The following is a 23,364-nucleotide window of genomic DNA, read 5'->3' on the forward strand; positions in this document are numbered from 1 at the left end:
GCAGGTACACAGCTGAAAAAAACTGATGGCCGAATTGGTGTGAATTGATTCGCTGAAGACTCAATATAAATGGGTATATAATCCTGAGTTGACTGCAGTCAATCTTTAAAGCGCCCCTCTGTCATCACCATGTATTGTTACCAGACGCGTTTCGGAGAGTCAATTTCCTTCCTAAGTGGTGAATAATGGATATCTCTTCCCTGTTTTTAAAGGGCGTTTCCTTTAATGAGGGAGCGGTATTGGTCATGTCTAACTTTCATCCCAAAATTTGGATTGGATGACCCCTGTCAGGAAATTGGCCATAATTGTTCCTTATGCATCAAATATCATGTTGAGCACCTCTGTGACTCCTCTTTTCTCAAATTTAAAAACATATATAACAAAATGAATAATGCAAAAGACAATATAAGATCGCATGTGCGTTAATAATGCATTTTAAACGTGTGTTTTTTAGTTTTTTTTAAGTATACTTGAATAGCTGCATACATAATAACTTGAATGGCTCCATATTATTATTCCATATATCAAGACATGTATATTGTATTATAGTAGTCTGCTGATATACATAAAAAATATATCCTGGCACATTTTGTGAGACTTTATTCTTTTCTTCAGTTGTTACTACCTCTCAACCGTCCAATGTCTGAATGGTTAATCTTATGTGGGAATATAACTATATGTTGATACTGCGTTTTTTATGTGTTTTTTTTCATGTGCTTCAACACATCTTAACGTGACTTCATATTAGTTATTTACTATATTATTATATTATGGCTATCCTCTAATATCTGTTAAAAGTATTGAAAGATTATTTTTACTTTCTTCTATATTACTCTTCAATTACTGGCTATTCAGTTGCCAAACAGGTGGAATCATCAGGCAAAAAATAGGGGGGTTGAGGGCCTGTCCGGGAGGGGAGATTGAGGTGCTGGTAAAAACAGTCGGACCTCGATGTACTGTCCCCGATCGGCACCCACCCCATGTTGCAGAAACCCAGAAAGCTCCATCTCAGCATTAAGGCTGCTGGGGATCAAGGTGTCAAACTCAAAAATCATTCTTGATTCTGCTCTGGACATGTTTTATGGTCCCCACCCCTCCATTGTCTTTTATTTTTTTCAAAAGCCACAAAGGTAATTTGTGTTGAATCTCTATTATGGTAGTCCCCAAAATGTTTAGATAATGAGTGCTGTTCGTACCCTTTCCTAATATTATTCATGTGTTCTGCCACTCTTTTCTTTAGAGGTCGTTTAGTCCTACCTATGTATTGTTTATGGCACGGACACTGTAGTATATACAGTACATCAGTGGAATCACATGTAAGATGATCCCTAATTTTCAGATGGTCAGTGTTATGAGTGGACCTTACTTCCACTGTTTTTCTAGGAAAATTTGTTGTTCTGCAACTGCTGCACCTACCACACCTAAAAAAACTTTTAAAAGGCATCCAATTATATTTTATTCCAATATTTATACATTTTATAGTGGGTGCAACTTTTAAACCCAAATTTGGGGCCTTTGAGTATGTAATACGAGGAATATTGGATTTTAGAGAGCCAATGGTCTTATCCCTCAAGAGGTGGTGCAGTGCCTCTTAATTATGCGTTCTATACTTTTATACTGTGCATGAAAAGGTAAAACCATGCGAAAATTCTCATCCTGCGTTGTTTCTTTTTAACAGTCTCAAAACAAAGGTTGCTCTGTCCATGGCTTTTAACTTTTCAAGGGATAAGTCAACTATCTCATTTGGGTAATCTTTCTCTTTAAATTGTAATTTCAGTTTTGCCGCTTCTTTTTTAAATTGTTCATTTTTCGTGCAATTTCGCTTTATCCTTCTGAATTGGCTAGTGGGTACATTCATGAGCCACCTTAGGAGGTCGCAGCTTGAATATAAAATGTAGCTGTTTTTCATCACTGGTTTGTGATGGGTGTTACATATTAGTTTTTGTCTTTCAACTGTGATGGTTAGATCTAAAAACTCAACACATGTTCTACTTATATTAGTGGAGAAGCTCAAATTCCTGTCTTTAGTATTGATCTCTTGAAGGAAAACAATTAAATCTTGTTCAGTCCCTCGCCAGACAAAGAAAATATCGTCTATAGAGCGTCGCCAGAGTACCAGACTCGTCTCCAGCTTGGATTGGATAATGTCCTCCTCCCACTGGGCCATGAATAGTGATGGGCAAACATCGGCCACGACGGTACACGAACGCGATCAAATGTTCGCGAACCGCAAGTTCGCGGCGGGCCCCATTCAGTTTAATGGCAGGCGAACCTGAAAAACCTTCAGCTCATATTTGCAGCCACCAAATACCTACTAGAAGTGCACAAATAGTCCCACAACATGGACAGTGACATAATAGAAGGGGATCAATGACAAAAATTCCAACAAAAAATGTGTCTTAATCAGGAGACATTTTTATGTGTCTTAAAGAGAAATTCTCTGAAATGTGCCCTGTCGGAGCCTAGAAATTTTTTATTTTAGACCACGGGAGTACGGGCCTTACAAATTCACCTGACATAAAAGAAGTTCTGATTGTGGCTCGAGGTACATTATGCGGTAAATGGATAAAATGTTTACTGTAGGTCACTGGACTACAGGCCCCAAACATTAGGCATTCACCGGACAGAAAAGATCAAGTGATTATGTGGCCGGAGGTACAGACAGGTCCATAAATATTGGGACACCGACACAATTCAATTTTTTTTGGCTCTATACACCACCACAATGGATTTGAAATTAAACGAACAAGATGTGCTTTAACTGCAGACTGTCAGCTTTAATTTGAGGGTATTTACATCCAAATCAGGTGAATGGTGTAGGAATTACAACAGTTTGCATATATGCCTCCCACTTGTTAAGGGACCAAAAGTAAAGGGACATAATAATAATCATAAATCAAACTCACTTTTTAATACTTGGTTGCAAATCCTTTGCAGTCAATTAAAGCCTGAAGTCTGGAACGCATAGACATCACCAGACGCTGGGTTTCATCCCTGGTGATGCTCTGCCAGGCCTCTACTGCAACTGTCTTCAGTTCCTGCTTGTTCTTGGGGCATTTTCCCTTCAGTTTTGTCTTCAGCAAGTGAAATGCATGCTCAATCGGATTCAGGTCAGGTGATTGACTTGGCGATTGCATAACATTCCACTTCTTTCCCTTAAAAAACTCTTTGGTTGCTTTTGCAGTATGCTTTGGGTCATTGTCCATCTGCACTGTGAAGCACCGTCCAATGAGTTCTGAAGCATTTGGCTGAATATGAGCAGATAATATTGCCCGAAACACTTCAGAATTCATCCTGCTGCTTTTGTCAGCAGTCACATCATTAATAAATACAAGAGAACCAGTTCCATTGGCAGCCATACATGTCCACGCCATGACACTACCACCACCATGCCCGAAACACTTCAGAATTCATCCTGCTGCTTTTGTCAGCAGTCACATCATTAATAAATACAAGAGAACCAGTTCCATTGGCAGCCATACATGTCCACGCCATGACACTACCACCACCATGCTTCACTGATGAGGTAATGTGCTTAGGATCATGAGCAGTTCCTTTCCTTCTCCATACTCTTCTCTTCCCATCACTCTGGTACAAGTTGATCTTGGTCTCATCTGCCCATAGGATGTTGTTCCAGAACTATGAAGGCTATTTTAGATGTCGGCAAACTCTAATCTGGCCTTCTTGTTTTTGAGGCTCACCAATGGTTTACATCTTGTGGTGAACCCTCTGTATTCACTCTGGTGAAGTCTTCTCTTGATTGTTGACTTTGACACACATACACCTACCTCCTGGAGAGTGTTCTTGATCTGGCCAACTGTTGTGAAGGGTGTTTTCTTCACCAGGGAAAGAATTCTTTGTTTATCCACCACAGTTGTTTTTCGTGGTCTTCCAGGTCTTTTGGTGTTGCTGAGCTCACCGTTGCGTTCCTTCTTTTTAAGAATGTTCCAAACGGTTGTTTTGGCCACGCCTAATGTTTTTGCTATCTCTCTGATGGGTTTGTTTATTTTTTTCAGCCTAATAATGGCTTGATTCACTGATCGTGACAGCTCTTTGGAACTCATCTTGAGAGTTGACAGCAACAGATTCCAAATGCAAATAGCACACTTGAAATGAACTCTGGACCTTTTATCTGCTCATTGTAATTGGGATAATGAGGTAATAACACACACCTGGCCATGGAACAGCTGAGAAGCCAATTGTCCCATTACTTGCTGCAGCGCTGGCCAATCGCAGCCAGGCTATGAGCTTTGCGCTGCGATTGGCCAGCGCTGCAGCAAGACACGCCTCATACAAGAAATCAGTCAGAGGGAGCGCAGACACCGGAGCCTATACCGGGCGAACGGAGAGGCGCCCAGACATACTAGTAAGTGCAGGGGGACCCCTGGGCGCCGCTCTGCCCACTGATATAGTTCGTTTTTATTTTGTACAGTTGTGAAAGGTCCTCTTTAAAAAAAAAACCCTAATGATAATAGTTGAATGGTGTTGAATTCCTCCAAGGCCCCAACAATTATTCATTTACTGTACAGAAAAGAACAAGTAAGTATGTGGCTGGAGATAGATTACACAGTCATTGGATATCAATTTTACAGCAGGCCAGTGGACTACAGGGCCCAAAATGTATGCATTCAGCGGACAGAAAATAACAAGTAAGTATGTGGCTGAAGGTAAATTATACATTATATTATACAGTATATTATTTACCGGACAGAAAAGGCCTTTTGTACCGCTGTATTTACCTAAGACAGGGACCATTATTTGTTCTGGGTGGTGGCGGATATTTGTGGGCTTTCATGAGAAAATTCAATTAAATGTGGTTGTCACATGAGTTGAATTCCTCAGAGATCCATGCCTCATTCATTTTTAGAAATGTGAGGTAGACCACACTGTCGTGATCTAGGCGAGTGCACTTATCGGTCACGATCCCCCCCCTGCTGCGCTGAACGTCCTTTCGGACAGGACACTGGACGAGGGGCAAGCCAAGAGTTCCATGGCAAATTGTGCCAGCTTTGGCCACAGGTCATGCCTGCACACCCAGTAGTCCAGGGGTTCCTCGCTTCTCAGAGCGTCCACGTCGGCCGTTAACCCAATGTAGTCGGACACCTGTCGGTGTAGGTATTCCCTGAGGCTTTCGATGGGTTGACTGCAAGAATGATCTCATATCCGAAGTGACCAACACATCTTCAAACCACTCTCTTCTTGCATGCGCTATTGGATTGGTACCCGCAACTGTTTCTCTGTGAGTGGAATTTCCTCTGCCAGCGCCCACAAAAGCAGAATGCAGCATTTCTCAAAATAATGCCTGGAAGTGCTGCATTCTGACAGCCCTCTGATGCTGTTAACATGTCCGCCATTTTGTGTTTGTAGCGGGGGTCTAAGTACGTTGCCACCCAGTACTGGTCCTTGCCCTTTATGCTTTTTATACGGGGGTCCCTCTTCAAACACTGGAGCATGAAGGTCCCCATTTGCACTAAACTGGAAGCAGTGGAGTGGCCTGGCTCCTGCTTATCGTTCAGGATAATGTCATCCTCGGTCTCCTCCCCCCAGCCATGGACAACACCAGGTATCCCAGAAAAGTTTAAAGCATGCTCTTCTTGCTCCTCCTCCGCCCCGGCACCATCCTCCTCTGACTCCTCTTTAGACTCCTGTTGACTTGTCTCAGATGGAGTAGCCCCCCCGGGAATTCATCAAGCATTGCGACTTAATCATCTTCCTGCTCCTGCTCCTCGACGGCTTGATCAATGACACGACGCAATGCACGCTCCAGAAAGAAGGCGTAAGGTACGATGTCACTGATGGCGCCCTGCCTGCGACTGACCAGTTTGGTGATCTCATCAAATGGCTGCAGAAGTCTGCATGCGTCGCGCATGAGCAGCCACTGATGCGGTGAAAAAAAAAACAAGCTCCCCAGAACCTGTCCTGCCGCAGAGTTCGTACAGGTAGTTGTTAACTGCACGTTTCTCCTGGAGCAGCCTATCAAGCATATACAAGGTTGAGTTCCAGCGCGTCGGCCAGTCACCGCTGAACATCAGCAAGGTGAGCCATGACCGTGTAAGATCTAAAATGGCAAGAGATTTTCCTGGCCTGCCGCAAGACGTCCTAGACTCGGGGTATTTGGCAACGAATCGCTGCACGACTAAGTTTAGGACATGTGCCATGAACGGCACGTGTGTCCTTTTGCCCTGATACCAGTTGAAATTATGTGTTCCAATAGCGTTTGGCACTCTGTAGCTGCAGTATCGCAGCAGAACCGCACACAACTGCTGCACAATACAAATGCACTATAATATACTTTCTATGTTAGAAAGTATATTATAAGTATATTACACCCCTCACTAAGTCACACCTATCGATATCCCACCTACAGTATACCAGTCCTTAAAAGGAATTTTGTGGCCCTATTACCTAGCGTTTTGTGTCCCTAACAGTCTGTCCCTGCTTCACACAGCAACCTCTCCCTACACTGGCAAAAGACTGAATGTAAAATGGCGGCCAGATCGGATTTATTTATAAGGTAGGGGGTATGTCCATGTGCTGACATTAATTGGCTGTCCTATACCACCTGATGGATGTGTCATGGGTCAAAGTTCTTCACAATGTAAAAGAATATGGCACTGGCGGACTTCGCAATATGTTCGGCAAACCGCAAACGAGCAAAGTTCGCCGCAAAATGACCGTCGGGCGAACCGCAAGGCCATCTCTAGCCATGAAGAGGTTGGAATAGCTGGGGGCAAATCTGGTACCCATGGCGGTGCCCTTCCTCTGAACATAGAACTACGACTCATATACAAAATAGTTGTGTGACAGTATTTACTGAACTCCCTTCAATATAAATTCTATTTAGTCTTTCTGCAATGAGCCAGCATTTTCTAGTTTGTTTTTCCAAAGCTTCTAATCCCTTTTCATGTTCAAAAATGGTGTATAGGGAGTTGGCATCCATTGTCCCCATAATCCATTCTCTGACATTCTAGTGTGTCTTTTACATAAGAGGGTATCTTCTTAACGATAGGTTGTAGGATTTTATTTATGTATTGTGACAGATTGGAGGTGATAGAACCAATTCCAGAGACTATAGGTCTCCCTGGTGGATTATTATAATCCTTGTGTATTTTGGGAATACAGTAAAAGATGGGAAGTCTCCTCTGGGTTCCCATTATATATTTAAACTCTCGAGCTAAAAGGATTCCCTTGTTTAGGCCTATATTGCAGTAATTCTCCAATTCCTTATAGTATTCATTAGTCGGGTCACATTTCAATTTACTATAGGTGGATTGGTCCAATAATTGCCTTTTATATTCTAAGTTGTATCGGTCGGTTTCCAAGTTAACAATTGCACCCTCCACAATCTAATTGTGATATCATGTAAAGACTGTGTAATTCTCTCAACGCTTCCTCCTCCTTTTTCGTTCGATTTTTGTTGATATAATTCTTTTTCAGTTTTCTAATGTCTACTTCTATGTTTTTCCGGAATGCGGCTATTTCGTTACCGATTACCTGTTTAGGATACATTTTTTCTTTTTCTCTTTTAGATCTGTGTGTACATACGTGGTGGAATCAGTATAGACTTGTGTTATTGGGTTTTTAATAAAATACTTTTTTAAACTCCAATTTGCGGATGAATTATTCTTTACCTATATAAGTGTTAAATTTGTCTAGAGTGTTAGTGGGTGAAAATTTAAAACCTTTGTTTAGTAGAGTGATTTGTGATTCTGTTAATTGTGTTTGACTCAGATTCACTATTATGTTTTCTTTTATTGTCTCATCCTATGCTGCCTCAATGTGTCTCTTCTTTCGCTTACTTTTTCGTGTTGTCTTTCTTTGTGATATATATAGGGCAGGGATCAGAAACCTCCGGCACTCCAGCTGTTGTGAAACTACAATTCCCAGCATGCTCCATTCATTTTGATGAGAGTTCTTAGAAGAGCAGAGCAAGTATGCATGATGGGAGCTGTAGTTTCCCAACAGCTGGAGTGCCGGAGGTTGCCTACCCCTGATATAGGGTGTTCGGTTTGGAGTCCATACATTGTGGTTCTCCACTTGGTGTCAGTGATTGTGCATATTTATTTGTGGTTTCCTTCTCATCGTCTCATCTCCCTGATTGTGATGTCAGTGTCTCAAATTGTACTCGTGAGTATAGAGTTGAGTCCTCATGTGTCTCTTCACCGGAGATTGTGAAATATGTGTGTTTGTTCCTCGTCCTGTGGTGTGGTAGAGTCTGATCTAAAAAATAAGGAGTAGCTAAGGTTTCATATCTATTAAATGTGGAGATATTATATTGATTCTGATCTCTATATGTTATATTACTATGCTCCTCTTATGTCCTGGATGGAACTATTTTGGTAGTATTCTCTCCTTTCATTGGTTGGTTTTCACCTGATCTGTTCTGTTTCAACTTTTTCGATTTCTTATTAATAATTTCTCTTTCAAGTGTGTCAAGACCTTTGCATATTTTCTCTTGCCATTTATTAAATGTCTCATCTTTTGGCAAGGTATCAATAGTTTCTTTTAAAATCTGATTCATAACCTCATCTAATATTTGTGTACGTCGTTTAATCACCATCTGTATTAGTGCACATGATTGGATCCTTAAAAACAATTCCCATTCTTTATTAAAATCTTCATCCCACAAATCTTGTGCTGTGTCTTTGCTAATTAATAAACCCTTAGGTATTATCCCACTTTCTAGAAGACCGTTTATTGATTTAATCTCCCACCATTGTCTTAACTGTCTGTTTGTTTAATAGTTTCTCTAGGTCTTTGAATATTTCTGTAGTAGACCTAGAGGATCCATTAATAACATTACTTCTTTCACCTTGATCAAAAGAATAGGATTCTATTTGTTTGCATTTACTCTTCATACAACTCCAGATATCCATAGTATCTTGGTAGGGAGCACAACTTAGAGTTACAAAAGTGAGCAAGCAAGCAACAATAATAGAGATAATGGTGGCTCAACCTGACCTAGATCTACGGTATAGGTGCACACTCCGTGACTTACCCACGGTCAGTAAAACAGCAGTATAACAAAATAGATATGGTGGAGGGCACTCACTTATCCGCTGTTGTATAGAAGTACAAGATTGTTGGTTCAAAAAAAGTTATTTATTAACAAAAAGAAGACATACATGGACCTAGGTCCACCAATCAGTTAATTTACAAAATTCACAGTCATATGGTATGTGACTGCATCCAAATCACGCAAGTTATAAATAAATGATATATAAGAGTATGAGAGTTATATATGAGAGTTATAATCAAATTGATTTATTACTATGTTTTTATGGTGAACATAAGTGTCTCCTCTTTTGAGTGTCTCCCCTTTATATGCAGTGTTTTATATAGGTCGGGAGTTCTCTGATGAAATACAGGGGCAATGGCTGATATATTATCGGTCCAACTTTAGTACCCCAACAATCAAATGCCCTGGATATTTCATCAGAACCCATTCAGATTTATTTACAGTTTTTTTTTACTTTTTTTATCTTATATATCATTTATTTTGATAAATTTGTGTGATTTAGAATGTAATGCGCGTTGATCTATAGGTTTAATGGTAATTCACAGCGATATGGACAATTTGGATGCAGTCACATACCATATGACTGAATTTTGTAAATTAACTGATTGGTGGACCTAGGCCCATGTATGTCTTCTTTTTGTTAATAAATAATCTTGTACTTCTATACAACACCAGATAAGTGAGTGCCCTCTACCATATCGATTTTGTTATACTGCTGTTTTTCTGATCGTGGGAAAGTCACTGAGTGTGCACCTACAGTCGTGGCCAAAAGTTTTGAGAATGACACAAATATTAGTTTTCACAAAGTTTGCTGCTAAACTGCTTTTAGATCTTTGTTTCAGTTGTTTCTGTGATGTAGTGAAATATAAATACACGCACTTCATACGTTTCAAAGGCTTTTATCGACAATTACATGACATTTATGCAAAGAGTCAGTATTTGCAGTGTTGGCCCTTCTTTTTCAGGACCTCTGCAATTCGACTGGGCATGCTCTCAATCAACTTCTGGGCCAATTCCTGACTGATAGCAACCCATTCTTTCATAATCACTTCTTGGAGTTTGTCAGAATTAGTGGGTTTTTGTTTGTCCACCCGCCTCTTGAGGATTGACCACAAGTTCTCAATGGGATTAAGATCTGGGGAGTTTCCAGGCCATGGACCCAAAATGTCAACGTTTTGGTCGCCGAGCCACTTAGTCATCACTTTTGCCTTATGGCACGATGCTCCATCGTGCTGGAAAATGCATTGTTCTTCACCAAACTGTTGTTGGATTGTTGGAAGAAGTTGCTGTTGGAGGGTGTTTTGGTACCATTCTTTATTCATGACTGTGTTTTTGGGCAAAATTGTGAGTGAGCCCACTCCCTTGGATGAGAAGCAACCCCACACATGAATGGTCTCAGGATGCTTTACTGTTGGCATGACACAGGACTGATGGTAGCGCTCACCTTTTCTTCTCCGGACAAGCCTTTTTCCAGATGCCCCAAACAATCGGAAAGAGGCTTCATTGGAGAATATGACTTTGCCCCAGTCCTCAGCAGTCCATTCACCAAACTTTCTGCTGAAGATCAATCTGTCCCTGATGTTTTTTTTGGAGAGAAGTGGCTTCTTTGCTGCCCTTCTTGACACCAGGCCATCTTCCAAAAGTCTTCGCCTCACTGTGCGTGCAGATGCGCTCACACCTGCCTGCTGCCATTCCTGAACAAGCTCTGCACTGGTGGCACTCCGATCCCGCAGCTGAATCCTCTTTAGGAGACGATCCTGGCGCTTGCTGAACTTTCTTGGACGCCCTGAAGCCTTCTTAACAAGAATTGAACCTCTTTCCTTGAAGTTCTTGATGATCCTATAAATTGTTGATTGAGGTGCAATCTTAGTAGCCACAATATTCTTGCCTGTGAAGCCATTTTTATGCAACGCAATGATGGCTGCACGCGTTTCTTTGCAGGTCACCATGGTTAACAATGGAAGAACAATGATTTCAAGCATCACCCTCCTTTTAACATGTCAAGTCTGCCATTTTAACCCAATCAGCCTGACATAATGATCTCCAGCCTTGTGCTCGTCAACATTCTCACCTGAGTTAACAAGACGATTACGGAAATGATCTCAGCAGGTCCTTTAATGACAGCAATGAAATGCAGTGGAAAGGTTTTTTTGGGATTAAGTTAATTTTCATGGCAAAGAAGGACTATGCAATTCATCTGATCACTCTTCATAACATTCTGGAGTATATGCAAATTGCTATTATAAAAACTTAAGCAGCAACTTTTCCAATTTCCAATATTTATGTAATTCTCAAAACTTTTGGCCACGACTGTATACCGTAGATCTAGGTCAGGTTGAGCCACCATTATCTCTATTATTGTTGCTCATTTTATTTATTTACCAAAACATATTCAAGATACAGTTATATAATCAATATAGGCATAACGTGCAGACTGTGCTGTAATATGAGGGAATTCACATCCTAATTGGAAGAAGTTTCGGAATTACAGCTCTTTAATATGTAGCTGCCTCTTTCAAGGGACCAAAGGTAATTGGACAATTATCTCAAAAGCTATTTAATGGGCTATTCCCTCATTAATCTATAATCAATTAAGCAGGTAAAAGGTCTGGAGTTGATTCTAGATGTGGCATTTGCATTTAGAAGCTGCTGCTTTATGTGGTCAATAACATGCGGTCAAAGGAGCTCTCAATGGGAGTGAAACAGACCATCATTAGACTGAAAAAAAAGAGGAAATACATCAGAGAGAAAGCAGAAATGTTAGGAGTGGCCAAATCAACTGCTTGGTACATTCTAGTAAAAAAAAGAGCACACTAGTGAGCTCAGGAACTCAAAAAGGCCTGGACGTCCATGGAAGACAACAGTAGTGAATGATTGCAGAATCCTTTCCATGGTGATGAAAACCCACTTCAAAACATCCACCCCCCAAATGAAGAACACTCTCCAGGAAGTAGGTATATCACTATCAAAGTCTGACATAAAGAGAAGACTTCATGAGAGCAAATGCAGAGGGTTCACCACAAGGTGTAAATCATCAAATTGGTTCTCCGGGCTTTGAATATTGCTGACCTATCCTTGGGATAAGTCCTCAATAACAGATCGGCGAGGGTCTGACACCCGGCATTCCCGTAGATCAGCTGTATGAAGGGAAGGCATGTGCGATGCCCATGTGTCATATCCCTTTTCTCTTCTTGCTCACCATAGACGTAGCAGCAGTGAGCAGGTAGAGAGAAAGGAGATGGCATGCGCAAACTGAGCGTGCCTTCCCTTCTTACAGCTGATCCGCGAGGGTGCCTGGTGTCGAACCCCCGCCGATCTGATATTGATGACCTATCCTGAGGATAGCTTATCAAAATTAAAAGCCTCGAGAACCCTTTTAATCAGCCTCAAAAATATAAAGGCCAGATTAGACTTTGCCAAAACATCTAAAGAAGCCACCCCAATTCTGGAATATCATTCTTTAGACAGATGAAACGAAGATCAACCTGTACCAGAATGATGGGAAGAAGAAAGTATGGCGAAGGCTTGGAACGGCTCATGATCCAAAGCACACCACATCCTCAGGAAGAGAATTGTGGACTTGAACAAGTCTGGCTCAACTTTGGGTGCAATTTCAAGATACCTGAAGGTGCACCCTACAAACAATTATGTGCAAGTACAAACAAGATGGGACTGTCCAGTCATCATACCGCTCAGGAAGGAGACAGGTTCTGTGTCCCAGAGATGAATGTGCTTTGTTCCGTCATGTGCATATCAACCCAAGAACAAAGGCAAAAGACCTTTTGAAGATGATGGCGGAAGTTGGTAATATTGTGTAAATATCCACAGTGAAACGAGTACTGTATCAACATGGGCTGAAAGACCACTCTGCCAGGAAGAAACCATTACTCCAAAAGAAACATAAAAAATATAGATTAATGTTTGCAAATGCACAAAGGAACAAAGACCTACAATTTTAGAGACATGTCCTGTGGTCTGACAAAACTAAAATTTAACTTTTTGGCCATAATGACCATTGCTACGTTTGGAGGAAAAAGGGAGAAGCTTGGAAGCCTAAGAACACCATCCCAACTGTGAAACATGGGGATGGCAGCATCATGTTGTGGGGTTGTTTTGCTGCAGGAGAGACTGGTGCACTTCACAAAATAGATGGCATCATGAGGAAAGAATATTATGTGGAAATACTGAAGCAACATCTCGGAAATGGGTCTTCCAAATGGACAATGACCCGAAGCATACTGCCAAACCGGGTTACAAAGTGGCTTAAGGATAACAAAGTCAATGTTTTAGAGTGGCCATCACAAAGCCCTGATCTTAAGCCTATTGAACATTTATGGGCAAAGCTGAAAAGGCAGGTGCGAGCAAGGCGACCAACAAACATGGCTCAGTTACACCAGTTTTGTCAGGAGGAATGGGCTCAAATTCCGACCAATTATGGTGATAAGCTTGTGGAAGGATATTTAAAACGTTTGACCCAAGTCATACAGTTTAAAGGGGTTATTTACTTTTTTCTTACTGATCATCTATCCTTTGGATAGGTCATCAGCATCTGATCGGCAGGGGTTTGACACCCAGGACCTCCATCAATCAGCTATTTTAGAAGGCAATGGAGCTCGCAGTAGCATCGCAGACTTCTCCCTGCTTCTTGCAGGCTAGTGACTTCATGACTACGTCATGTGGCCTGGGCATACTTCAATGGGGCTCAGCTGTGCCCAGGCCACGTGGCTCCCACACTGATCAGCTGTTCGAAGAGGTTGCAGCGCTCTGTGAGCTGCGGCCGCTTCCTAGGCCAGTGAAATCATTATACATTGGTCATGTGGCCTAGGTGCAGCTCAGTCCCTATCAAGTGATCAGTGTTGTGCTTGGTAAGCATGAGGAGGCTGCAGTTCTCACTGGATCTCCAGTGAGTGCAGTGGCCTCCTGAAGCAGCTGATCAGACAGGGTGCTAGGTGTCGGACCCCAACCAATCTGATATTGATGACCTATCCAGAGGACAGGCCATCAATATAATATTCCCGTATAACTACTTTAAAGGGGTTGTCCAAGCTTTTAATATTGATGACCTATCCTCAGGATAGGTCATCAATATCAGATCGGTGGGGGCCCGAAACCTGACACACCCGCCGATGAGCTGTTTGAGGAGACGGTGCTTGCAGTGCGCACATGCCGTCTCCCTTCTCTCTGCTGTATGTCTATGGGACAGCAGCAGTGAACAGGAAGAGAGACGGACAACCCCTTTAATGTGTATTCTTGCCCCATACCACTCAGAACTGAAGACCATATGCATAAATCTTAACAGTGTTGAATCTTGCATGAGAAAAACATTACAAATATTTGTAATACCATTTGTTTCTACTATGACCGGTATCTACTATGTTTTTGTGATTCTTGTTTTTTATATGAAGAGTGCGAGGGATCAAGAAAGCAATTGACACTCTGTAAGCGTCACACCTTGTAACATTGAGAACATTTTGTAATTAGGTTCTGACTCACAACTTGATTACAAAATGTTCTGCCTGTTGGGCTATTTCGCAGTAAATTAGTGCTCAGTATACAGATGACTGGGTTGATAGGAAGCTGGATTGCATCGTGAACATTAAAACTATGTACATACCAAACCTTGGCCTATTGGTATTAATTTAGGTGTTTACTTTTTACAAACATTATAATGAAGGTCCTCATATAGGATTGCTGAAAAAGTGATTTCCATGATTTTGGTATTTCCATTTTATACACATAAATTTGGAACAAATGTAATGTGTGCAAAGATATATAAATGTACATCCTATAGTGGTATAACCTATAAAAAAAAAAACTTGGTGTCATGTTTTCACTAGGTTCTAGGTTTTAAAGGAGAAGAAAACCACAGCATTTTACACTGGTCATCTTTGTGAAAACTGAGGAATCTAGCTCCGGCTAGCAAGTTTGTACATAGGCTGTAAATATGAATGAGTTATGTACAGTCCAACAATACCCTAACTTATGATGGTCTCAATATGCAATGAACTGAACGTACAATAATCTCTTAGGGGGCATCATGAGTGCAGCCCCCAATTACAATGCTTTCAGGCAGCTGTGGGTGTCAATCAGCATTTACATCGGGGAGCCTCGTACAGCGGACTAGTGTCACTGTTCCACTTGTGTTCAAGAAGTTGTAGCACTCTTCAAATGCATACTAGTTCGATGTGATTTTACTTTAGTCTGTTTTCATATTAGCTTTGAGTGTATATTTTTATCCTGCAATAGACAAGCAGAACAAAATGAAAGATCAATACAGCCAGAGAAAGAACAGCCTATTCAAGGGACATCCACATAGTCCTTGTTGTCATCATTAGCTACTCCTTTTTATGCTCCAACTACTCCGCCTCCACTCCATCATCAGTCATCCATAACAGAATGTTTGATCAGAAAACAACAATACAGGCCCAGTAATCTGCTTGTGTGCCAACTGAACTCGCACCTGGCCAAGCTGCCCGTGCAGTTGCTGCCATACCACTTACCAGTTGATTCTACTGCCTTTTGGCAATTGATGGCATGTTCTCATCCTTGATGGAGCATGCCTTGTTGCTATTATTTCTCAAGCAGTTCTAAAAAGCCATCTCTGCCTCTTACTCTCACATGATGGAGAACGAGAATTGCTCCTTGGAATTGTCGTTGTGCGGCAGGGTGCACGCCACCATTGACATTGTAGAGCAGTAATTATCACCAGGGACATGTCTTTCATAGACCACTGGGTCAATGTTTTTTGCACAATAGTAGCAACAGTGCACCACCGCAACAAGGCCAGGGGCTACTGACACCAAGTGCAGGTCTGATTTTGACACCAGAAGACGCTTATCCACCTCCTCCTCAATGGACATTTTCCGATCCCAAACAGAAACAGGACAGAATGTTTTTTCCACTCCTCCTCCCTCCTTTCATATGTGGAAGCTGAAGCATTGCAATGTTGTCTTTCAACTGATAAGGCTGGGTGAGAGAGGCCACACAGCAAATCAGTAGCTGTTCATCAAGCAGCAAATTTTCTGCTGGATAATCTCCCTACCAAGACCAACTATAATCAATGACAATCAGTGGGTGTGCGGCATTTGGTGAATATAACACATGCTCCTTATATGCCATGTACGTCATAAATTTGGTGGTGCAACTCTTTTTTTAAAATGGACTGCAGCTTGCCGAAAGTGCTGATCATGTTCAGGAAAGCGTGTGTGCATTTCAGCCATTCTTATGTAGCTAAGAACACCCTCCTGAACTAGCAGCAACAGAACTGGCAAACTTTGAAATGCTTGATCTGCAACCTTGCATCTGCTGGACCCGTCCCTACAAGCAGTGTAAAGTGGTCACTGATTATATCATTGACCACACCAGGGAGCATGTGTTATTTTGACCTCAAGCAGTGACAGCTCATCAGGCCCTTCAACGAGACCACCTGATTTGTGAGCAGGGACAGCAGCGACTTCAACTACATCATCCACCAGATATTTATACTGTATTACAGCAAATGCTCACATTAATGCAACAAGGGATGGTGGAAGAAGAACACTTTCACATCCTACTCGCTGCCATGTGGTTGTTTGGGACCCACATGTGCAGGAACAAGTGGAGGAGGATGAGGAGGAGTTGGTGGTGAAGGAGACATGGAGTTTTCACAGGCACAGCCAATGATCATGATGATGATGCTGGCTCTGACCAAGACCAACCACGGCAGTGGTTCAAGAATTAAATATCTTTGGGCACTCTAATGAGCATGGCAAGCTGCATGCCTTATTGCTTACTTGCTGACAAGTCAATCATTAGCATAAAGAGAGGACTATTGTATAGCCATGCTTTGGGGAGGGATTTGTACCCATTTCCAAAAGGGAGGCAAAATTGGCATCTTACCAAAATATGCTCTGTTTCCAGCTTACGGCTCTCCGCAACATCTGCTACACCTAAAATTCCAAGTTTAGTTGTATATGGACTGTAAGCCCTCTTTAGAGTCCTACTGCACAGGCAAAGACTGAAGGAAACACATCTATAAAGAAGCAGCTGATTAGCAATTGGACACAAACATGCAGCAGCTCACAGAGCAGTAGAAGATTTAGGGTAGGTTCACAGCAGGCTGTTCCAGCAGAAAACAGCCTTCTGGAATTCACCAGTTCCGGCCTAGCCAGATTTTGCCGTTCACCGCTGGACCCCACTGACTATAATGGGATCTGTAAGTTTTCCGCCAAAATGCAGGCTTTCAGCCAAGAAACATTGCATGCAACGGTGTTTGACCTGCCAATAACCAACATGTTTACTGGAAAGAGGTCGGATCCCCTCTGGATCCCATTATAGTTAATGGGGGTCTGGTGGTGAACTCCAGTATGTGGATCCAGTGAACTCTGTTGGGACAGCCTGCTGAATATTAAACAGTGTGAACCTACCCTAATCATTTTAGTGCTGAAGACTGAGGTTCAAAAAATACAAGCCCTAATACAGACAGGACACCAATGCCCTGGCTTGGTGCCAGAGTGCTGGAACTACGACAGACACAGGATGAGTGGAGCGGCAACCATGCCTGCTTGGGAAGGCATGACAGTGGCAGACACAGGCTGCTAGTGTAACACAGTAAACTGTACAGTGGTATTGTCATTTTGAAACATGCAAGATTGTTCTCCACAAGCGTTGAAAAACATTATATTTGTGAAAATGAATCAGGCATGGATCTCTGAGGATTTTCACACACCTCCAGATGGTGCCACTTAAGAGATCTACCGCTAGTGACAATGCAGAATGGCTATTAATCACCAGTTCAATGATGCTAATGGTGCTGTCTGCCTGTCCATCATGTTCCATACTGTACTGCTGTTGAACCCCTACTGCCCAAACTATTACCCCTACAGAACCACTCATCTCCTGCCTTGTCTGTCATGTTCCATACTGTGCTGCTGCTGCTGCTTCTACTACATCTACACAGCCACACATCTTCTGTCTTGTCCATGGGGTTCCATACTGAGCTGTTGCTGCTACTACTCCTGAAGCCGCTACTACTACCCCTACACAACTTCACATGTTCTGCCTTGTTCATCATGCTCCATACTTTGCTTCCATTGGCAGATTATAATATAAGAGGTTTGGGTGGCTGCCCAGGACCCAAGGCTCCCAGGGGGCTATGGCAGCCCAAACTACTAATCAAAGGATTAACTTAATTAGATCAACTAACTTAGAAGCTACTTTCATCTGGGTACTAACTATTGCACTTTGAAGAATGTTCTTGGCGGCCTGCAGTAGCCATGCAAATTCTGAGGAGGCATGTGAAGTTTGTTTTGAGTGGTAGACAGCCACCATATGTGCTCTGTAGGGTGCATTAACTTGGGAAGGAGGGGGTTCATGTGTGGTGCGTTTCCAGTTGTAGCAGTGGCTCTCCAACTAAACAAGTAGCACAGGAGCCATCTCTCCTCAGCATTCCACTGAGGCTGGGCTGGTGTAGGTATGTAAACATCTTTATTTGTGTGTGCTCTTGTGTGACATTGTGTATACCCCTATGTATGTATGTATTGTGAGGCAGTGACAGGCCTCAAGGCTGCTAGGGGAGAAATATGGCAGGAGTTTCCATTTCTTCGCTGTCAATCAGCAGGTCAAAGGCCGCACCAGGTGGAACAATCAGTCTGGGATAAGAGCCCATTCCAGACTGTTAGGAGGAGGAAGAGTCTGTGTGCAGCAGAGGCCTGGGAAGGCTCTGTACAAATGGGCTCAGCCGAGCTGGCTGAGGGGCAACGGGGCTAGGTGTTAGCCTGAACTTTAGGGGACTTTAGGGGACTCTTGGTCTTGGAATCGACGGTCGCTAGGCCAGAGTCAGGAGGACTTCTGGGCCACAATCCCCCAAAAGGTACTGGACTTTGTTACAGCCTGGAAGTGCTGGATTGTTTGGCTGGGAAAAGCCGCATGTTCTTCCCGTGTGTGAACGGGGCTTTCAGTGAGGTATGGAGTCCTCATGTTTAGTTAGAGCCCAGCCGGGCAGGTGTTTTATTTGTATTGTTTGTTTTGGTTTTGCTGAGGTGCCAAATAAAAGCAATGTTTGGCCCCTAACCCTGTGGTCGATGAAGATCATTGTGAGAATAACCCCCGAATAAGAGGCGATCCCTTACAGTATGTACAAGTGCCTCTGTGTATGTACAGTTGAAACCAGAAGTTTACATACACTATATAAAAAGACACATATGCATGTTTTTCTCAATATCTGACATGAAATCAGAATAAACCTTTCCTGTTTTTGGTCAATTAGAATTTCCAGAATTATTATTATTTGCCAAATGCCAATAATGAGTGAGAAGAGCGAATGGCATTTTTCAAGGCATTTTTATTACTTTCTGCAAAGTCAAAAGTTTACATACATTTCATTTATATTTGGTAGCACTGCCATTAAACAGCCCATTGAAAAAAATAACATGGTCAATTTAGATCTCCAGCTATGGCTAGGCACTGATTCAAGCAGAGTGCTGCTCCAACAACAATCTACTAGGGGACGACTCCTTGTGCTGGACATAGCTGAAATACGATAGTTACGACAGTGATTTCCAGTTGTAGAAACATACATTGTTGCCATTCCCTTAAAGGCCATGTTCAGACACAGCCTAATTGTCTCAAATTGTGATGTGGATCCTGCATTGCAAATCTACAGCAATTTACAGCACATTTCAAGCGGATGGAGTTTTCAAAACCAAATTCACATGTAGCAGAAATAGCCAAGGGCCTACAGCATGCTCATTCTTGTGCGGTATTGTTTGGATTTTCACTGCAGATTTCATCTTTTGAAATGTATGGGGTAAAATCTGTATGTAAAGATTTTTCTTCACTCGGACGGGTTATGATTACTATGGTGGTTGGGTTTAAAATGTTGTTTGGTGTGCACATTATTGCAACTTAGGTCTTAGTTACTTGAAAGAACTACTGATACCCCACAACCCTCGCCGTCGCCATGACTACACCGTCCTTACCCAGGAACTAACAGAACACATTAAGACATTTGGAGCCACAAAGCCGCCACTCTCTGGATCTCATTACCTGGACCGAACAGACATCATCCTAGGACATATTTTCATCAAGACTCAAAACGCACCAGTTCAGTTTGGTGGCAGGTTTCACATGGTCTACACAGGGCATTAGAACACGCTGATCAGTTTACTCTGGAACTGCGCTTTGATTCCCTTGAGAGAACAGCAAATTACAAATGTTTGCTGGTCCTTCTATAACTTGTCATTTATGATAACTATTAACAACATGTCAAAAACTGCTTATGTATAAACTCTGCCTAAAGCCTCAGTATCGATCCGCATCTGCGGTACTGTATGATAATATATTTTCTACTGTATGTTTCCATATGGTGTTGTGTATGGATCCAATATGAGATCTGAAGTAAGTGGGGATGACAAACATAGTCTTCATGTTCCAGGCATGCTTGAGTGGCAGTGCTCCTTAAGGCATTAAATGAATCTACCAAATATTAAAAGCATATTATTAACATACACACATAAAATATATTGAATGGACTCTATGATCTTTGATATTACAGTTGTTTTTAGCATAAATTCATTCCGCCCATGTTTAAAATCTTAAGAATATCCTTGTAGCTGCCTTGTACCGCCATGTCTGTAGCAGATTCATTCCACTTGGTTTTAATACAAGGATCAGCACCGCACTCCTTCAGAGTTTTCACCACATGAGCGTGCCCTCTTTCTACTGCCAGGTGAAGCGCTGTTTTTCCAAGCCAGTCCCTGGCATGTATGTCTGCTCCATGCTGAAGTAACCTGGAACATACCCCACTGTGCCCCCTATAGGCAGCATGGTGTAAAGCTGTTAGGTTTACTGAGTCATTGCAGTTAACATCAGCTCCTTTTTGCAGTAATAGTTTTACCATAAGAGCATGACCTCGCCCGGCAGTGCGGTGTAATGGAGTGAGCTGGTTGTCATCCTGTGTATGCACAGAAGCACCTTTTCTCAGCAGGAACTCCACCATCTGAAACAGTAATTAAATATTATTCATCTTTTTGTATCACAGAATCACAGAGTTTCTATACATTTTAATACTCTAATTTACTATAATATATGTTTTAAGACTGCTGATGCAATTGCTGTGGACCCCAGCAATCCCAACAATGGGGGTACCATTCCCCCCGATCTGATGGAGTTGCAGGTTGGACTGTACTCGTCTATCTCCAGCAGTCCCATAGAGAATGAATGGAGCAACACGGTGCATGCCCAACCCGTCGTTCCATCAGATCGGGGAAATGGGACACCCATTCTTGAGATCATGGGGGTCCCAGCAGCCAGACCCCCAGCAATCACATAGTTATCCCCTATCCTGTGTATAGGGTAACATTTCTAAACTTTGCACAACCCCTTTAACTCTGGCCCTACATGCCTTGAGCACCGATGGGAAATGGGGTTGCATAGATGTCTATGTACTTATCTCATATATTAAAATCCCTTATGAACAGGCTATTGATGAACATTAAACATAGAAAAGAATCAGCAATAAAAAGAAATGTAGTGTTAAAAGTTCCCCCAAAGGTCTTGTATGACCTTATGGGGGCACAAAGTGTAAAAAAACAAACAAAAAAACAATAATGAAAATAATATAAGAAAAAAAGAATGCCTCCACTAGTCCAAACCACATCTTTCAGCCTTGCCCCTGTCCACCGTAAACTATATACACCCTATGACAATATGACCGTCAGCTAAAGGGAATGCAATTTAGAAATGTATTTTAGTTGCACCTTGTGCTATTAGAAAACAGTTGAAAAATATCTTTTTATTTTTATTTTCCCTGGTCAGAAAATAAAAACAAAAACTATTCTAATTATAGGGGTTCTCCGGGAATTAAGAAACTGAAAATATTTAATTATTATTTACTATATATATTCCCAAATACCTTTCATTATTTATAATGGCGTGCTTTGTCTGGGGATAAATCTTTAGGAGAAATAAAATGGCCGCCATCCTATTAGCACACACAAAACCTGTCCTAATCACACAGGAGGACAAGTAACTTCACAACACTGAGGTAAAGAGCTGCCTCACCCTCCTCTCTTCTTTACTTGTCAGGGATTATGATCCTGAATATTGTTGATAAGATCTTCAGCTGAATGGAGTTCATGAGGAGACATGAACTACAAAGAGGACGGACAGGACAGACTGTGGTAATGGAGGCTGCAGGGGCGTAGCTAAAGGCTCATGGGCCCTGGTGCAAGAGTTCAGCTTGGGCCCCCATTCCCTCAGTGCATTGTGGTCAGGGGCAGGGAAGCACATAGCCAAATTCTTGACCTAACCCCTTCCCTCCAGCCAGAAATGTAACTTGATCGGCAGGCATTTTCTATAATGCCATTGTCTTCTTATGCGGCACAGGGGTCTTTGGGCCCTCTCAGGCTCCTGGGCCCGGTAGCGACTGCTACCTGTGCACCCCCTATAGCTACGCCCCTGGGAGGCTGCATACAAATGCTGCTGCTCATTTGTCACATCCCCACCCTCCTCTGTACTTCATGTCTCCTCGTGAGCTCCATTCCTACAGAGATTCAGCTGAAGATCTTATCAGCAATATTCAGGATCATAATCCTTGACTAGTAGAGCAGAGAGAGGGATGAGGCAGCTCTTTACCTCAGTGTTGTGAAGTTACTTGTTCCTCTGTGTGATTAGGACAGGTTTTGTGTGTACTAATAGGATGGTGGCCATTTTGTTTCTCTTAATGACTGCTCCCCAGACAAAACAAACAATTATAACTAATGAAAAGTATTTGGGAATATATTTATAATAAAGTAATATTTAAGTATTTAAATTTTCTTAATTTCCAGAGAACCCCTTAAAAAATATTTAAATAATAGAATAGAAAAAAAAATGTACGGCTTTTGAAGTCAAATGTTCTAAATAATAAAATAAAAATGAAAATGTGTGTGCTCAGAAAAGGGGTAAATGGCCCGGTTTTGAACTGGTTAATGTTATGAAAAATCTGGTTCATGGTTTCTGACACTGTGCTGCCACCTGGTGGCCATATACATGGTCTGAAAATCAGTGGGCAATGAATTTATCATGTTTGTTGTGATCTCAGTAATGAGACAATAAAACATTGCGCATTAAACAAACACAATGTGTACCATTATTACTCAAAAGACTAGCACAATGTGCCCTTCATTGTCAGGTACGTTACGAAGTGTTCTCATCCTGTAAGAACTTCATTGCTGACACGTCCACTGACACAATTGTAATTTCCCTGTAGGAGAATAGATTCAAACATATTTCACACTCGTGTCAATAATAGCAACTGTTTCCCCAAAACAAGTGATAGTGGGAAGTTCTGTATATTTATCTGTGTCTTTGTAGTAGACAAAATG

The 23,364-nt window shown here is 42.0% G+C and overlaps 1 protein-coding gene across 1 annotated transcript in view; it reads right to left on the bottom strand.

Moving 5' to 3' along the window:
* Positions 1-20,461: 20,461 nt before the first annotated feature.
* Positions 20,462-23,364, bottom strand: part of LOC121000027 (ankyrin repeat domain-containing protein 65-like) — a 34,332-nt gene continuing 31,429 nt past the window's right edge. Inside the window, exon 3 of the mRNA XM_040431056.1 lies at positions 20,462-20,996. Within this exon, the coding sequence (XP_040286990.1) occupies positions 20,559-20,996 (438 nt within the window). The 3' untranslated portion in view covers positions 20,462-20,558. The remainder of the gene's footprint in view (positions 20,997-23,364) is intronic.

The sequence above is a fragment of the Bufo bufo genome, chromosome 4, assembly GCF_905171765.1.
Source record: "Bufo bufo chromosome 4, aBufBuf1.1, whole genome shotgun sequence".
Classification (NCBI taxonomy): Eukaryota; Metazoa; Chordata; class Amphibia; order Anura; family Bufonidae; genus Bufo; species Bufo bufo.